Genomic DNA, 17,116 nt, shown 5'->3' with positions numbered 1-17,116 from the left:
GGGTTTCTGGAGGAATTGAGGCTGATAGAGTTTTATTTTCCTGTCTGTCCCATCCATCAAGTCCCCTCCAAAAATGTTCCAGATTTGAATGTAGGGAATTTCAATTCAAGTTGACTAAAAGGTATAATTTAGAACGAGTTCTACATCCCTACAAGTTTTGTAGCAATTAGCACTTACAAAGATAAATTAAAATGAAGGAGAAAAGCTGCAGTGGGAACAGTTACCAGTTCTGGAGGCCACGTCTTCATTAGCCACAAGTACCAGTCAGGCAATCTGCATGTGGACAGCTGAATCAGCTCCTGTAGTTGCTGTCTGAGATCCTGCCAATATCTAGGGAATGTGGAAGGAAGCTGAAGAGGGTGGAAAAGGAAGGTACATAGAAGAAATGAGAAACCATTATTACTCTTTTACAGATGAAGACCTCAGATAGATAGGAGATGTTGAGTCAGAGAAGATGGATAAGCCAATCTAAGGCTTGCTCAGTCACTCTCCTGTGCACTCCTTCTTTTCTTACTCCAACCCCTGTGCTCCTGGTTCCCTCACTGCAGCACTGGTCTGATGCTCACAGAACTACTTTAACTCAATAATTAGCAAAGAGTTGCTCACTTTCTGTATCCAAGTTCACTACATTCACTCCCTGAACCAAAGGCTCAGACAAACACTAGGACATGACAGACGGCAAGTGCAGAACTGCACAGCCAGGAAGGGTGAGCAGGAACCATTAGAGGGAACAGAAATGGTCCTTTTTTAGCAGCAGCAAGCCACTGAGCTGTTTGATTGAGCCATTTCCTGACTACTTTAGAAGTCCATTAGGGAGCAGTGATTGACATTGTTTTATTTCAGGCATCTACCTGAGGCATCTGAATTAGTCAGCTGGGAAGTAGGATCCTACCTCCTGCATTCTCCTATTGACTGTGCAGACAGCCAAAGCTTCTAACTCACAACGTGAAAAGATCCATTAAGATCAACATTTTTTAAAGGTACTCAGGCTTTAACAGATGCAAACAGGCACCTCATGATTTTTTTAGAGATGCCCAAATAATAATAATCTATTTTACCAAACAATAGGTGTTTTCAGATCCCCTGTTGGTATTCTCAGATTTTTAAATGCCCTTGTGGAGTAAAGTATGTTGTCCAAGGTCACAGAGTAAATCTATGTCAGGGCAAAGAATAGAACCTGCATCTTCAAAGAAAAGTATCCTAAAGAGTGGACTGTATTCTCTGCACAGCATACCTTGCTGTCCCTTAGCCATTGCATGAATATAAAAAAGAAAGCTTTCCTTTCATCACATTTGAACTGGTTTTTCACATATAAAGTAGGATAGTAGTTTTAAAAATAATTAAGATCTAATCAGTTGTATGTAAAAGTGTTTTTTTCCCACTGAAAATCAGTGGAGGATGACTTGGCACGGACAAAAAAGCAGGTAAAAGTCAGCATTACATCTTTGTCTGATGCAGATAACTCATCAGTCAGAATATACCCATCTTTGCACAATGCAGGGTGTTTCCTCTTGTAAGACATTGTGAGAAAAGTGAAGGGTTTTTTTGGAACAAAAGATAAATTCTTACAGAAGTAGGGTTCATTAAACAACTTCTGTAGGCAAGGCAAATGGCAAGGATGGCCAGGATTGGCCTGAATTATCTGTTTAACTTATTTTGCTGAACTGATATTGGAATGCTGAAAAATGACAGAAACTAGAGGAATTTTTTACAAATTTTTGATACATGTTTCACTATAACTCCACTGGCTCATTTCTTAGGGAAATCAGACCTGTAGCAGTCAAATCTACAGTATTACTAAGGCCTGATAATTTATTCAGAATTTTAATAAGCTCAGAATAAATCTCTCTCTGTGACATGAATGACAAGAAAGCAAGACAGCTCTCTTACTTTTAATGTAATGCCCTTACTGGGATTTGCAATTAGTCAGTAATGGGCAGCACAGCACATTCACATAAATACATGGCCTTTCACTGATTGCAATGAGCTTCCAGGACAGTTTTCACTTTTCTCTTTTGAGAAAAGTTCCCATTTATATATTTCAAAGGAACCTCAAATTACTCACACTCAAATATTAATAGAAATCTTCACTGAATTTTTTTCCCCAAACATCCCACATAAACATCACACAAAAAAAAGGAAACAAAATCAAAAAGATAGAAAGTTCCTCTGAGTGAGACAAATACTGAAGTTATCTTCCTTGTTTCTTCTTATTCCAGTTGTCTTAATCCTCTGCATGTTATTCAGCTCTCCACATTGTCTGTGATATATGCACTTCAATGGCAAAAATTATAATATTGAACCTCTGTTATCCCAAGTCAGTACAGACTATTGGACTTGAATAACCCACAAAGTTTTACACAGATTATGTAAGATCATGCTATCACATAAATGATACAGGTTTTATATAACCAAGAAATATTGGCAATCCTGGAAAACTAAGGAAAAGCCCGCAGATAAGCCTATTTATATCTAGTCTGGATTGCTCTTCCATCAAAATGACTACTGTGCCTGTGGGAACTTAGGACAGAAAGGCCAAAATGACAATTCATTTCTGAGAGTCAAGTCTGGAAAGATCATCACTGGGCAGCATTTACTGCTGAAGAAGTTCAGCATCACCCCTATGTGTGTACCCTCATCATGAAGATCCCAAGAAAGAGTTCAGAGTCAGAAACTTAATCAGGTTTTGAATGAGGTTCTCACAGGTTCACACATGAAACATATAGTGTGAGTAAGAGCTGCAAATACAAGTCTATGGGGGCTGAGGAGATGCATCCCAGAATCCTGAGGGAATTGCCAGATGCAGTTCCCAAGCCACTCTCCATGATGCTTGAAAAGTCAAGTGAAGTCCCTGGTGACTGGAAAAAAGGAAAACATCACTCCTATTTTTAAAAAGGGTGGAAAGTAGGACTCTGGGAACTACTGACCCATCAGCCTCACCTCTGTGCCCGGGAAGGCCATGGAACAGATCGTCCTGGAAGCTGCGGTAAGGCACATGGAGAACAGGGAGGTGACTGGAGACAGGCAGCAGGGCTTCACCCAGGGTGAGGTTTAGAGACAATCCCATAAACTGCATTTGTTGGTAATTATACATTATAGTTTTTAGATCAGCATCAAGTAAGGGCATTACCTCACTGTGTGCCCTACTTTACTGTTTACCATAGAGAATTTGCTAGGCAAAGAGTCGGTTAAATGTGCAAGTGTTCTTACATAGAGTAACTTTTACACCATGTAGAATGTGGCAGGCATTTGCTTGGTCAAAGTTCACCTTAGCAAAGATCTAAATGAAATCTAAATGAACAGCATGGCAAGAAGAGCAAAGAATATTCTGAATAAACTATAACCAAAATCTCTCAGCATTCCTACATATGGGAAAATTTTAAGGAATGAGAAGTGAAAATTCATCTGCAGTTGTAATTACAATATGCCAAACTCTGAGAAGTGGGTAAATTACATTCTGCTGTGAATAGCCAGGCTTGGGTGGGGTTAGAAGTCTGGGGTCAAAAAAATTAATTATCTAAATAATTGTGAAAGTTCATCAGTGTGTAATTTGATATCTGATCATAAAAGATACTTATGTTTGTCCCTGTACTCTTGGAATTCACACACTGCTGAGGCTGTCTTAATTTCTCAAGGCTATTTTCTTTATACATATTTTCTGTTCTGAATACTGTGTTGCAGGGCCCTCTGGCTGAGAAGTACAGAACTGGACAGGCCTCCCTTCAGAGCATTTCAAGATCATTCCTTAATTAGCTGGTGGGTGCAATTTGATTTGAGAGACACAAAGTACTGGCTCTTTTTCAGGAGATGTATGCCTTGTTCCTTTTCATAATAAATCAAGATACCAAGCCCTGGCACCCGACCTGGCACTGATCAGTTTTATAGCTCAGGCACATGCCTGCAGGTGAACACAACCTCTTAGATAAAATCTCCTGGAAATTGTGATGGCTGTTTCACAAGGACTTGGGACACACTTGGGAAAGAACATGGTCCAACCAGCCAAAGGAACTGAGCTTTCTTACATAACATTTTTCTTTCAATACATTTTTTAAAAAACAGTACCAGGTGGTTTAATTTAGCCATGCTTTTTGTTTTTGTTTTTAAGTCCACTTTTGAATCTGTTTGAGCTTAGGGCTGATGCTAATTCTCCACAACATTCAGTTGTTTATTCCCCAGCAAGTCATGCTGACAGAGACGCCAGCAGATGATGGAATTCCCAAGTTGAGCACATTGCCAGAGTAAAACACGGCGTCAGGCTGCCCTCTGTGGGCTGGGATCGGGCTCTGGGACGAGTGGTTTTGCAACAGCTCATGGAGACTGATTCACGTTAGTCCAAGATTTCTACATCTGAGCACAGAATTTTGACTTATGCTGTACATACAATGCCAGTGTCACAACTGGTTGTCTGTTGCCGAAGAGGCAGCAGGAAATGCAGACTGCTGCAGACTGCAGGTGCCTGATGCAGCAGTCAGGCACTCCAGGTACTAATCACAGCTCAATATACAGCACCTGGGAATTCCTGGGAGACCCAGACACCGGGCATAACAGCTCCTGAACATAAAACCAGAGAAACTAAATGGCTGGAAATACTTCACTTGGCACACGAGCTGCAAGGCAGGAATCGAGTACAGCATATTACAGCACTACTCCAAGATCTAATCAGGAACAGGTTCCATTATATTAGGCATATTACAAACACAGGTCTGCTTACTTCAGCATTTCACAACACGAGGACTGAGTGTCAAACCAGTCCAAAGCAGCCCGAGGCAAAAGAACAGGGAAGAGCAACAGAAATATTCCTGCATGACACTGGGTCTACTACAGACTTCATTTTCTTTGCTCAGTCAGTAGTGCCTCCAGCTCAGTTCCTTAAAGGCTTCATCCAAGTACAGACGCTTGCTCCTACAGGGCTGATGACTCAGAAAAAAATTACAAAGGATCGAGCTGTCCATACTTTTTCTGGAAATGCAGTTTGGCTCAGAGTACAGCTTCTGAACATGAAATTCTATGAGAAAGTGAAGAGGTGGAGGTGGTTCCCTCTACCCTAACCTACAGGTAAAATAATGCAATGGAGATGTACATGGTCACTCTCACCTCTGTGGGAACCGCACAAGAATTCAGTTGTCAAGAAGGGCCAGTCTCTCAATACAAGACTCTTCCTAAATTCATTGGGGCTTAGTTGTTGCAAAGATGCTGCAAAGATGCAAATAGCATGTGGCAGCCACAGGGGTAAGTCAATGTCTTAATAAACTCAAACCAGTCCTGTAGCTTCAAATAACGTGATTGGAGAACCAAGCAGGACAAGTGAACTGCTAATGATGGGCTGTCACGTGTAGCAACCAAAGCTTTTACGACCCAAGTAACACGCAGCAGTTAAGCCCAGAGGCAACATCACTAGTTGACATAGTAGTTCATTCTACACGGGATACACAGGTTAATTTTTTTCCCTAAAAACATTCTGTGAGGGAATCTCCCTAAATCCCGCTGCTTTGTGTCCCAGAGGTTAAGCCAGGTCAGCTGCGCTCTCTGCTGGTGAGAGCTGGAACTCCCGGGAGTCAGTGGCCACCTTCCCGGTAAACACCAGACTGGAGAACAGCGCTGGAATTTTGTCACGCAACTTTATGGGCAGTGAACGCTGGAGAGCGTTGTGACACTAGTATTTGGGCCTTTCGAGATAATTGTGCCATCAATAACTTAAAATTAATCATGAAGCCGCTATCGAGTGCCTTGCAACATAAATATTTTAGACACTTGCTTCAAAATTAAGACATTTTACAATGCCAAAATTTCAAGTCGGGATCCATAAGAGATTTCAATTATGCCTCAGGACAGAGATATGTGAATTGAAACTCTGACAAATCCTACTTTTAATTGTGAACTAATGAGAAAGAGAACTCTGCTAACAGCTTCTGTACTTGCATGGCAGTAGTGTGCCTGAATTAATTTGCATAACTCATATAGACTATCAAGATCAGCTTTTGCTTATGATTAAACAGATTATCTGATGACATTTTAGGGATCAACAGATTACAGCCCTTAATCTAAAGATGTAAGTAACAATGAAATCTTATTATGCATTAGAAAACAAACAATGCCGTCAGAGCTGATCTGAACATTGCTTGGAAATCTCTCAGTAGGGTAAAGGCTAAGCACCTAAATTCTCCTCAGAAAAACACACAGATTCTGACTGCCAGACTTCTATCTCTGCAAGTGCTCAGATGAAAGATTGAGGGAACCAATTCACAGCAGACAGTCAGTCAATTATTTTGTTTCCAGTATTTTAGGGTAACATCCAGTTATACATCTTTTTATAAGAGAAACTCTTGCAGTCATTACTGTTGCAATACAGCATAAACCCAGTAGTCTATCTTTAATCTCTTTGCTTCAGCTTTCACTACCACAAGAACAAGCAAATCTCTGCTCCTGCTAACCTGCAGACTTCAGTGAAATTGGCTAAGCTCTAACTGGTCACATTCGAATGTATTTTATCTGGTTTCAGTAATTTATTATATGCTAACATTTGCAGATACCCTGTTGCAGAACATTCATATATTTACTTATGGAGGAAAACCTGGATTGTAATGCTGCCAGTGGAATAGAAACATTTCAGGGAAACATGATGTGTTTGCAAAATAAATGTCTCATTTCACTGACAACATGTACTTCTGACCTCCTCGTGGCCTCCTTTACAAGCCATTATATAAGATAAATCAGGGTAGTACAGACAGTGTAACTGAAGCACAAACATAAGCAATAGCTACTGGGCAGGCAATATTTGCCCAGTATTGTGTCTTCCACAGTATCAGTGAATGTTGGTGTCAGAAGGCACTTGAAGATGTGACAAGCAAGCAATTAGACAAGAGATTAATCACTAGGAATTTTGTAACCCATCAGAAGACAAATGAATATCTGCACAGAAGGAGCAGATGTGCAGATGCGGAGCAGGACGCGCAGGCCAGGAAATGCCTGAAAATGGGATTTATGAAATACTGCATGAGCTGATTACATGGTGCTGCCAGCAAATCAGCAAGGAGGGAGCTGATGCACACAGATGAGACCACAGCCAGCCAGAAATTCATGGCAGAAAATTACTTCAGTTCCACTGCTTGCTCTTCAGTATGTAATGCACAACATGCTTTCTTTCTGTAATAAAGCCCAGAATCAGACAGGTATGAAGATGAAGTTAACAATCCCTTTCGCCCTCCTAAAAAGCAGAGAGCATGCTGAGCCACTGAAACTTCATTCTTTATTTCATCCAAGTAGTCACTGAAAACATAGATGTCAATCTGATTATTATAAACACAATAAAATCCAGAATATCAACAGATATTGGGCATAGCTCTACCAGCAAGTTTTCATCCTAGGGTACAAAAATGCACCTTCCAAATTTTCAGCCTCTCTGAAGTGAAAGTCCAGACTGCAGGAAGTTCTTCAATAATGTAGATAAATGCATCCATTAGACACTGGCTTGATGCCATCAATCCAAATAGCAGAGAAATTTTCAGATAGAAAGGCTAGCCAATTATCTCACTGTCTCACTCCATCTAAATTGATTTGATCTAGACAATTTCATTAATTTGTAAGAAGGAGAAAAGTTCCCAAAAGCTCTATCAATTAGAACAGCCTCACTTTCACACTGTGTCTTCTCACATTCAAGCAAAACACTCACTCACTGCATTTATTGTCCAAAAAAAAGAAATACCTCACCAAAAAAACCCCAACACCCTCAAACCATCAGAACTCTGCTCTCAAGGGTACTAAAATAGGTAATAATACTTCAGTAGAAACATTGTGAAGCATGAGCAGGTGAAGATGTATTATTGCACGTGATATGACACTGGTAGCCCATCCATAACTGCATCATCTCCAACTAAATAATCTCCAGTGAGAACAAGAAGTATCCAAACAAAATGTAACCTCAGCTAAGTTCTTGTGCACTGACACTGGTGAAATAATTTTTCCCTTAGTTTCCAATGATTTGCATTATTACTGGTCTGTGAATAGCTATCCAGTATTCCCAGTAGTGAGAAATACATACATGTACTTGAGAAATTAAGAGACTACTTTAAAAAAGCATTCAAAAAGTATATCTACAATTTGCAACAGATATAAGCACTACAGGCTGGATTCTGCATATATGGCTACAAATTCAAGCTCAATCTATTGGCAAATAAATGCAGGCTTATGTGCAGAGACTCAATTTGTTTCATAAGTTTAGGAATAATCATTTAACTGTGGTATTTTCTTTGTTTCCTCTACTGGAAGGCATTTCACATTGAGAAGTCCTAATAAGAAGTCACTTTTACAATCAAAATCTTAATTTCAACAGCTATGAAATGTTCTGTTTAAATAATAATGAATTTATATACATCAGGCACTCTTAGAAAAGCTTTACCTCACCATCTGTGACTCTGTGACTTATGATTTCATAAATTGTTAAGTATGCCTAGGAATACTCTCACAGTTGTAAAACTGTCTCTTTTTATATCTTCATGATATCTTACTGTTTCTTTATTCATTCTGCTGCTCAGAAATGGGAAGGCCCAGGCACATTCTAAAGGCATTTTTTCAGAAACAAAAAGATTGCAAAGAGCGTCTTAAATTACCGTGTTCTCTTAGACACCCTAATTAAGTACATGTGCCTTATATTCACATTTTCTTCTGAAATGATGCAGGTTCCAAAACGGTATCTATGGTGAGAAAATGGGAAGGTGCCCATTAACATAGTAAATGACTTCACACTGATGGAAGGAAAGCTGTACCACTCAATTGTTGTGCTGACAACATCTGCACTGAAAACTACAACTCATTTTAATCTTTTTAATGAAAGCATTATGAATTTTAAATTAAAACCATACAAGCAGGCTGAAAGTAACACCTGAACTGTACTTATATAAAAATAATAATATAAATAAATAGCAAAGTATTACATATTAAAATACACATACACATTAATAATAATCTGTATGTATTGCAAAACTATAGTCGATGACACTTAAATTCATCTCAAGAAGGCTTTTCCTCCTAGAGCACACTTAAAAAGTCTAACAGAACTTTTAATGTTAAATGATAGAAGATAGGTACCTTCCAAATGCAGCATCTGTCCAGTCAATAATTACCTAAACACAGAGATGGTACATATGTTTCATCATGTGACTGCCCACACAGAAAATTTACATTTCTATACGAACATCTATAGAATATAACTTGACAAACCAAGAGTAAGCAGATTTTAAAAACCCAACATGTAACACTTTTTAAATTCTTATTATTTTATATATATGGATTTTGAGAAGGAAATAACTAGCTCTGCAGCAGAGGTGTCCACATACAACTACTATTTACTTCCACAGAATATTTGGACTGTAGCTCTCTGTGCCTGCAAAGCACAGAGGTAGTAACAGCAATCAGTACAGCAGAATTGTGGTAAGACTTCATCACAGGGTCAACAGTCACAGTCTGACTTCCCAGGTGACACAATTTAAAGAGCAGAAGTTAAATAGTAGTTTTGTCTTGTCTTTGGCTTCATCTCTCTCTGCTTTCTCCTAGCATATGACGAAGTTTGTGTTCATTCATCTCCAAAAATTAACGAGGCAGCTTTCCTTCATTTGGTACTACAGGTTCTCTTCCTTTTCCCTTACTGGTCTGTCACCTTCCCAACATTTCACTCTTCTCTGCTGTGCCAAAGCAATCCTGTTCTCCTACTTTCATTTGCCCAGTGACCACATATTATCCCATGAATGGCAGTTGTTCCCAAAACATCACATTGCTTGCTAGCTACATCCATAACCTCTGCTCACCCCACCTTATCTCTCCTTTTTGCATGGCACTGGAAAATGGCAGGGATGACCGTTCTCTTTGAAGTATTTGGTTTGGAGGTGAAATAAAGCCATCTTTGTCTCTTTCTCTCTGGAAAACAAACAATCAAATAAACAAAAATAAACAAAAACCCCCCAGTGAAATGGGTAATGTGCACATTGCCACAAGCCCTCCTTAGCTGTGGTACGCTGCAAGTCCCAGGCTGACTGCATTCAGACAGGACCATGCCACCCACTCCACCTGTCTCTCACCCAGCAGCAGCAAGATTGACTCATTAAGGTTGGAAAAGACCTCCAAGATCCTCAGGTCCAACCTTTGACCTCGTACCACCATGACCACTAAACCATACGGCGAAGTGCCACATCCACTCGTTTGGTGGTGACTCCACCACTTGCCGCTGACTTTTGGAGCTTATCACTCTTGTGCTGCTTTGTGGAGAGCTGGGCTCGTCATTGTATCCTTGAGGATCTCACTGTCCTTGTGGACAGTGACAGACCCAAAATGTTACAGCAGACAGCAAGCTGGGCCTTGGGCCACCCACACCAGGGCTGCTCCATATCTGTACCATGGTGGCAGGCAGGTGGAGGTGGCTGTCTCCCCACCCTCATGATTCTGAAGGGCACATGTAGCCACAGAGACCTTTGTGGGAGACTGATGGCAGTGTTTGGACACAGGGACAGCAGAGGTGGGCGACTCTTCCCCTCACCTGAGCCAGTGTGCACGCAGGCAGCCAAGAAGACCAATGGCATCCTGCCCAGGATCAGGAATAGTGCGGCCAGCAGGACCAGGGAAGGGCTTATCCCCCTGTGCTTGACAGTGGGGAGGCCACACCTCAAGTGCTGTATCCAGCTCTGGGCCCCTCAATTCAGGAAGGCCACTGAGGTACTGGAGTGTGTCCAGAGACGGCAATGGAGCTGGGGAAGAGACCGGAGCACCAGTCCTATGAGGAGTGGTGGAGGGAGCTGGAGGTATTTAGTCTTTAGAAAAGGAGGCTCAGGGATGACCTTATCACTCTCTACAACTACCTGAAAGAAGGTTGTGGTGGGTTGGGTATCAGTCTCTTCTCCCAGGCAACCAGCAACAGCACAAGACAACATAGCCTTAAGCTGTGTCTGTGGAGGTTTAGGTTGGACGTCAGGAAGAATTTCTTAACAGAAAGGTGCATTAGACATTGGAATGGGCCCAGGTAAGCAGTGGAGTCATCATCCCTGGAGGTGTTCAAGGAAAGACTGGACGTGGATCATGGTGCCGTGGTCTAGTTGACCTGGTGGTGTTCGGTCACAGGTTGGACTCGATGATCTCAGAGGTCTTTTCCAACCTAATCGATTCTGTGATTCACCTCCCTGCCTGGGAATTGCCCGCAGAGGCGGGGGCTGCCTCGGGGCTCGGTGCCCGCTGCCAGCCCGGCCCGGGCGCTCCGGGCGGAGCGGAGCGGGGCGGGCAGGGCAGGGCAGGGCCGGGCGGCGTGCGGGGGGTGGCGGCCCCTGCAGGGCACCCGGAGCCTCGGCAGCCGCCGCCGCCGCGCCCGGCGGTGTCAGTGCCACGGTGTCCGCCGGGGAGCGAGAGGCAGCGCCGGCGCCCGCCCGCCCGATCCCCGCGGCCAGGCCCCCGCATGCAGCCCTCACCCTGGAGCGGCGGCGGCGGCGCATCGAGGAGCTCTCGCGGTCCTCCCGGCAGCGGCTGCTGCAGTCGCGGGACAGGATGTTCTCCAAGTTCACCTCCATCCTGCAGCACGCCGTGGAGGCGGTAAGGCCGCCAGCGGGCCCGGCCACGCCGCGCCGGGGCTGCGAGCCGGGCCTAGCGCCGAGCGCGGGGCAGGGGCTCGGGCGGGCTCAGCGCCCCTTCCCTGCCGGCCCTCGGGGCTGCCGCCGGCCGGGACCCCGCGGGACGCGGGCCCGGACCCGGCACGGCCCTGCCGCGGGCCGGGGAGGCGGAGGCCGAGGGGGAGGCTCCACGGGGAGAGCGGGGAGGGAGCGACTCGCCCCAGCGCGGCCGTGCAGAGCCGGGGGTGCCGCGGGAGGACGGAGCGGCCGCTGCCCCTGCGGCCCCGGCTCCGCTCCTGCTGTCACCGCCGGGCACTGCCGGGCCCGAGGGCAGCCCAGGCCCGGCCCTCGCTCGGCCCGTGCCTTTTGGCGAGACAAACAATACAGGAGGTGAACCAGGAAGCTCCTCAGGATTTTCATATTGTAGCGGCCCTCAGACAATAGCCGCCGTGTCCGGTGCTTCTGCGGGACTGTGTTTGATGTTTTTGACCTCTGGTTTGTGTTCCCGCTGGCCGGGGACTCCCGGGGCTGTGTTTGTGCCCCGAGCCGTGCTGGGCAGAGGAAGCGGGGCCTGTGTGTGAGCTGCCATCGCCGCAGGCCGCGTTCGGCTCTGCCTGTCCACACCGCTTATTTTTGTTTGCTTTTCGCCGAGGCGGGGTCCTGGTGGTGATTCCCTGCCTTTCAGCGCCTCTCCCAGTGAGCCAACACACCTGCCACACTTGAGTCTGAAGAGGTGCTAAAAAGTGGCGGTGAAAGACTGCTGGAAATGAAGGTGGAGAGTGTTGGAGGAAAATTGTTCAAATGGTTGCAAAAAGAGCTTGCAGGCTACATCCTAATGGTTGTAAGAAGAGCCTGCATGCCAAATGCTGCCTTATGTGAGGGCCAGCCTTTGTGCATTAGTGTATGCTTCGATACTGCACTTGAGCACATGCTTGGCTTTATGTGTGCTTGTGGTTCTGTAGCAGCATTCAGTTTTAAAAGTTAGGCATGTATTAATTGCAGTTTGCCCTTGTAGTGGTAAAGTGGCATTTGGAAAGAAATGTTTTAAATAATGACGAAATGTCTTATTTGAAAACACTCTGACCACATGAGAATGCCTTCAACAGACAGTTCTTTCTTTAGAGGGGAAACAGAAATTAGTGCCTGCCTGACTAAAGAAAGCTTGTTATGGTGACCTGTGCCACATTTTGAGTAAGACTGGATGACAGGGAGATGCAGGAGGGAAGGAGAAGTTACTCTTTCAGGCCTACCTATTCAAGAGATCTAATAGAAGTTATTCCTAGAAGAATGTTTACATTATTGATGTGTGCAAAAATAAACAAAAAGAACTGCATTTATTTGAGATCCATAAAAAGAAAAATAGGAAAAACGAATGGGCTGAATGGAAAAGGAGAAAAGTAGAGGTGGTAGGGACTAGACAATCTTTTTTGATTAAAAAAAGAACAACAAAATGCAGAAACAGATTGATACCATCATTTTGCAAGTGAGTGCTATCGAACAACATGCTATTTGTCCTTGCTCAGCTCTGGTGTCCCTTTTAGAATTGCCTCATTCTGTGATGGATCTCCTGATAACAAATACTGCACTAAATTGCATTTACAGCGTTGTGACAAATACTGAGCACCACGCACTGGGAATGAAACATGGACTCACAAAGGCACGAGGATATTAAGAATGTTTCTTGCTGGATCTAGAAAGTTTGACTCACCAATTCAGGACTGAACTGAGAAACAGAAATTTTACACCAGTTTAGGGGCTGTATGTGACTTAAAGTTGTTTTATTCTACCTAATGAAAGTATGGGGGCTGCTTCGCTTTGCTGTGCTGAAAATGAGAACTGGTGAATCCTGAATATTAGATAAGGCCACTTTGATGCTGCCTGCTGTTTTCAGAACCTAGAGAATTGCTGTTATTGCTGTGGAACAAGCGTAGCTTGTAAAGCCCCAAGTGGACTCTGAACCCTGAGTGTCAGCAATGGAACTGGTTACTAAGATATTAATTCTCAAAGGTTTTGGGTGCCTGCCTCCCAGAGGAATTCAGTTGCAGCTGAACAGTTTTCAGCTGAGCTGGACACTTAAATGCACTTAAAGAGCCTGGGCTTGGATTTCGTGGGTGGGACTACTTTAAATCAGAGTGGTTAGTGCAGCCTTTCTCCCCTGTCCTTTCTCCTGCACATCACTTACATAATGGTCCTGCCCTGCCTCAGGGCCCATGGACCCACAGACTTCAGAGGGATGCATTTAAACAGTAAGTTACTATGCTATTAGGTAATCACTGCTATCTTACCCTCACTGTGCCATCCCTCTGAACTCTTGACAAGGAGTACCAAAGGTTGACAGTCTCATAGGCATAGTGATATTTACCTTTTACTTGTGAATGTATCACTCTTCAATTGACTGCCTTTGTGACAGGACTGCTGAGGAAAACATAAGGGATCAGCTGCTTTTTATTAAGACTTTTTCATACCAGGACTTTTTCCCAGAACGGTTATGGTGGTGGTCAAGACCAGGCTGGATGGGGCTTTAAACAACCTGGTGTAGTGGAAGGTTCCCTGCCCATGGCAGGGGGATTTGAACTAGATGGTCTTTAAGGTCCCTTCCAACCCAAACCAGTCTATGATTCTACCTTTAATAACCCAGAACTTTCAGTTTTTTCTGCCTGAATTGCCCAAGTATTTGAAATCGTATTCCCAATTTTCATTACAATTGAACTCTAGTTTTTGCCACCTTTTCTGTCAACCCTTCCAGTATTTTAGATATTTTTTTTTCTTTCTGGATTCCTCTGCAGCATCCAGATGAGCAAGCACCACTGTGTTACTGTGCTGACAGGGCACCCTTAAACTGGGTTGGGTGGGTTGGTAAGAATAGTGGCCAGGACTGCAATCCTTGTTCTGTTTACCTTACTTCAGGGCAGAACAGAAATGCTGTTGCTTCATGGGGTTAATATTATTGAATCTGTGACAGTTTATGTATGGTTTGTCCTCGAGATGTCTTGTGTTTGCTGTGCATTTCTGATACACTTTTATCCCAAAGGGCTATCCATGAGCACTACATTCTTAGTAACAACAGAATGTAGTGTACAGTAACAAAGCAGCAAGTTAGACTTATTTTTCTCTTATCTTGTGCTCTTCACTCGTCTTTCCCTGGACAAAACAGCTTGTCTGTAAAGTGACCAGTCCCTGTTCAAAGGGCTTTTGTTTGTGTTTGATTTTGGCTTTTAGATGTTTCACCTTAATAGTCAACTCAAAGGGAGTTTCCTGCTGTGTGCCTTGAGCAGGAAAAGTATCATTTTGGTTGTTTGTGCAATTTGTGCAATTTGCAAAATTGTATATTTTTAATTGGCATTTGTGTATTATTTATTTGCAATTTATATTTTTATGATATATATTTGTATCTAAATTTATATATTTATTTATTTGTATTTCATTTATTTACCATTTGCAAAGTTTGTATATTTGCATCTGTCTGTTGGTACCCGGGAGTGAATTAAGATTTAGGTGTCTGCTGCACATTCTTGAGACCCCCTTTCTACCAACCTGTTATTCCACAATATCTCTTACACTGGGAGCTTAACATACTTTTAAGTAGGTTCTTTTCTGTTCATATTTTTGAGGTGGAAACTCAGGTTTGAAAGAAACTGAGTCACTTGGTGCAGGCATTGCTCCAAAATCATGAACTGCATAACTGATCAGAACAGAATTTATTCTTCTTGAACCCACTTTATTTAATGTAATGACTTCACATTACTCGTTATTTTAATGTTGTGCTGCTTTAACAAATTATGATGACAAAATTTAATGCATGGCTTGCAAGCATCTGCAGCCTTAATTTTACATATGTGAAAGCAGTGGCCATTATAAACTCTGTGCATCCATCAGCTGAAGATCAAATAAACCTTCAGGCATTAGTCCTCTTACACATTTTCTGTCAGCCCAGACATTCACACTGGTGCAGTGTAAGATTGAAGGAAAACATCAAGTCACTGCTGTAGTTTTCCTTGCTTCACTCAGGGCAGTGTGTGCACTTCCCCTTCCTTTCTCTTTGACCCAGTTTCTACTTTCTTTTTCACTGTGGCATCTGACCAGACAGCACCTGTTATTTTTTTATACGGTGTTCTCTTTACTTTTTGTCCAAAAATACCGATACTGAGCTTGTTCAAAAGATATCACCTAGCTTCTGATGTCACTATTCTTTTCAGTATTGAATTGCACTTCTGAAAAGCATACATGAAAAATACATGCACAAAAGAATTGCTGTTAAATACTGAATATTTCTAAATGTCTTTGCCCTTGATGTTACTTTTTTTCCTGCCTAAACACAAATTTTACATACTTTTGAAAACTACGTGGAACTGTAATTTGGACAGGTTCTGTAATGAGCAGGCTGTAGTTCTGGTCAAAGATCTCTAGTTCTCCTGAGAACAACACTTTTCCTGGAAGGAGTGGGGTTTGATCTTTGTTTACATATTGTCACCAGAATGGTAAGGCAGCATGTGTTAAGTTTAGCTCACTCCCAGGAAGCCAGACTGCTGGAGCTGGAAGAGCTAATCAATATCTGCTCAAATGGGCTGCTTTTTAGTAGTGTTCACTGAGTTTTGACTATTTGATATACCAACATCTCCACTGCAGCCTTGAAGATGCTGGGTTTTTTTCCCCAAAGGGGAGAACTTCACTTTGACAGTAGGAATCAGTGGCTCAAAGTTAGTAAGAACATGGGTAATTACATCAAGATTAATAAAATGGTGAGAAATAACTGTACTTTTTTAATTTCTTCAAATTAGGCAAATAGCAGGAATTAATGGCCATCACAGTGAATTTTGGTTTGCTTCAGGATCTCTAGGCTAGTCTGTGTACTTACACAATAGAGTGGTTATTCATACTGGAGACTGGGACATGTATTTCATCTCGTCTGGTAGCTAATAACTCATCCTAAAATAGAAACTATGACTTCATCCTAGAATTACCTGTCATGATAGGGTTATAGCATGTCAACCAAGTGTTTGAGAGCTGACATTTTAATAATACCTTCCAGTGCTTGGCTTTGTTTACATGTAAGGTGGTATCTTGGTCTTGGTCTTTACCTTGATTTTGTGTCTGTGGGGGCTTTTGGATTTGTTTCTGGGTGTGTCCTTTGGTGTTTGGTTTTGTTTTTTTTTAGTTGGTAAAGCACTTATCTCAGAATAATGGTGCTGGAGTTACATCTCAGTTGGTGCCAAGGCTGATCATGTGTTCCCAGTTGGATACCTGTACACGAGTACAGGTGCACACACCTGCTAATGGTATCTCTATTTGGTATGTCTGGCTTGCAGTCCTCAATCAGAGGAGACTGTGGAATCACTGAGTGTTTTAATTTAAAAGGGCAGGACCTGCCTCTGAATTATTTTTTCACCTCTGAGAAGAGTCCCTGGAGGCGTTTGTTGGGAGGGAGCGTGTCTGTATCCCCAGTTCTCTCCCATGGTAGATAAATTATTGACAGTGCTGAGAAGTGAAATCCTTTTCCTGGCACTGCTCAGGAGCACTTAATTCATCTTGAAGCA

General features: G+C 42.9%; 2 protein-coding genes across 2 annotated transcripts in view; one reads left to right on the top strand and one right to left on the bottom strand.

Annotated features, from left to right (window-relative positions):
- Positions 1-224: 224 nt before the first annotated feature.
- On the bottom strand, positions 225-11,571 carry LOC126651401 (uncharacterized). The gene is made up of 3 exons (XM_050337289.1): positions 11,445-11,571; positions 9,806-9,909; positions 225-350 (listed from the first exon to the last, which is right to left on the bottom strand). Exons 1-3 carry the CDS (start codon positions 11,541-11,543, stop codon positions 293-295), a joined length of 261 nt encoding a protein of 86 aa, XP_050193246.1. The 5' UTR covers positions 11,544-11,571; the 3' UTR covers positions 225-292.
- Positions 11,426-17,116, top strand: part of FHIP2A (FHF complex subunit HOOK interacting protein 2A) — a 34,194-nt gene continuing 28,503 nt past the window's right edge. The window contains exon 1 of the mRNA XM_050337150.1: positions 11,426-11,565. Within this exon, the coding sequence (XP_050193107.1) occupies positions 11,521-11,565 (45 nt within the window). The 5' untranslated portion in view covers positions 11,426-11,520. The remainder of the gene's footprint in view (positions 11,566-17,116) is intronic.

This window comes from Myiozetetes cayanensis, unplaced genomic scaffold, assembly GCF_022539395.1.
Source record: "Myiozetetes cayanensis isolate MyiCay16 unplaced genomic scaffold, myiCay2020 scf10, whole genome shotgun sequence".
Lineage (NCBI taxonomy): Eukaryota > Metazoa > Chordata > Aves > Passeriformes > Tyrannidae > Myiozetetes > Myiozetetes cayanensis.
The sequence above is the reverse complement of the archived record's forward strand: the minus strand, read 5'-3'. Positions and strand labels throughout refer to the sequence as shown.

Coding starts and splice junctions, on each gene's coding strand:
- LOC126651401 (XM_050337289.1), bottom strand. CDS start 11,543: ATGGAGGTGAACTTGGAGAACATCCTGTCCCGCGACTGCAGCAGCCGC. Junction 9,910..11,444: donor GCCGCCGCCGCCGCTCCAGG/GTGAGGGCTGCA, acceptor TTTGTTTTCCAG/AGAGAAAGAGACAAAGATGG. Junction 351..9,805: donor ATGCAAAAAGGAGAGATAAG/GTGGGGTGAGCA, acceptor CACCCTCTTCAG/CTTCCTTCCACATTCCCTAG.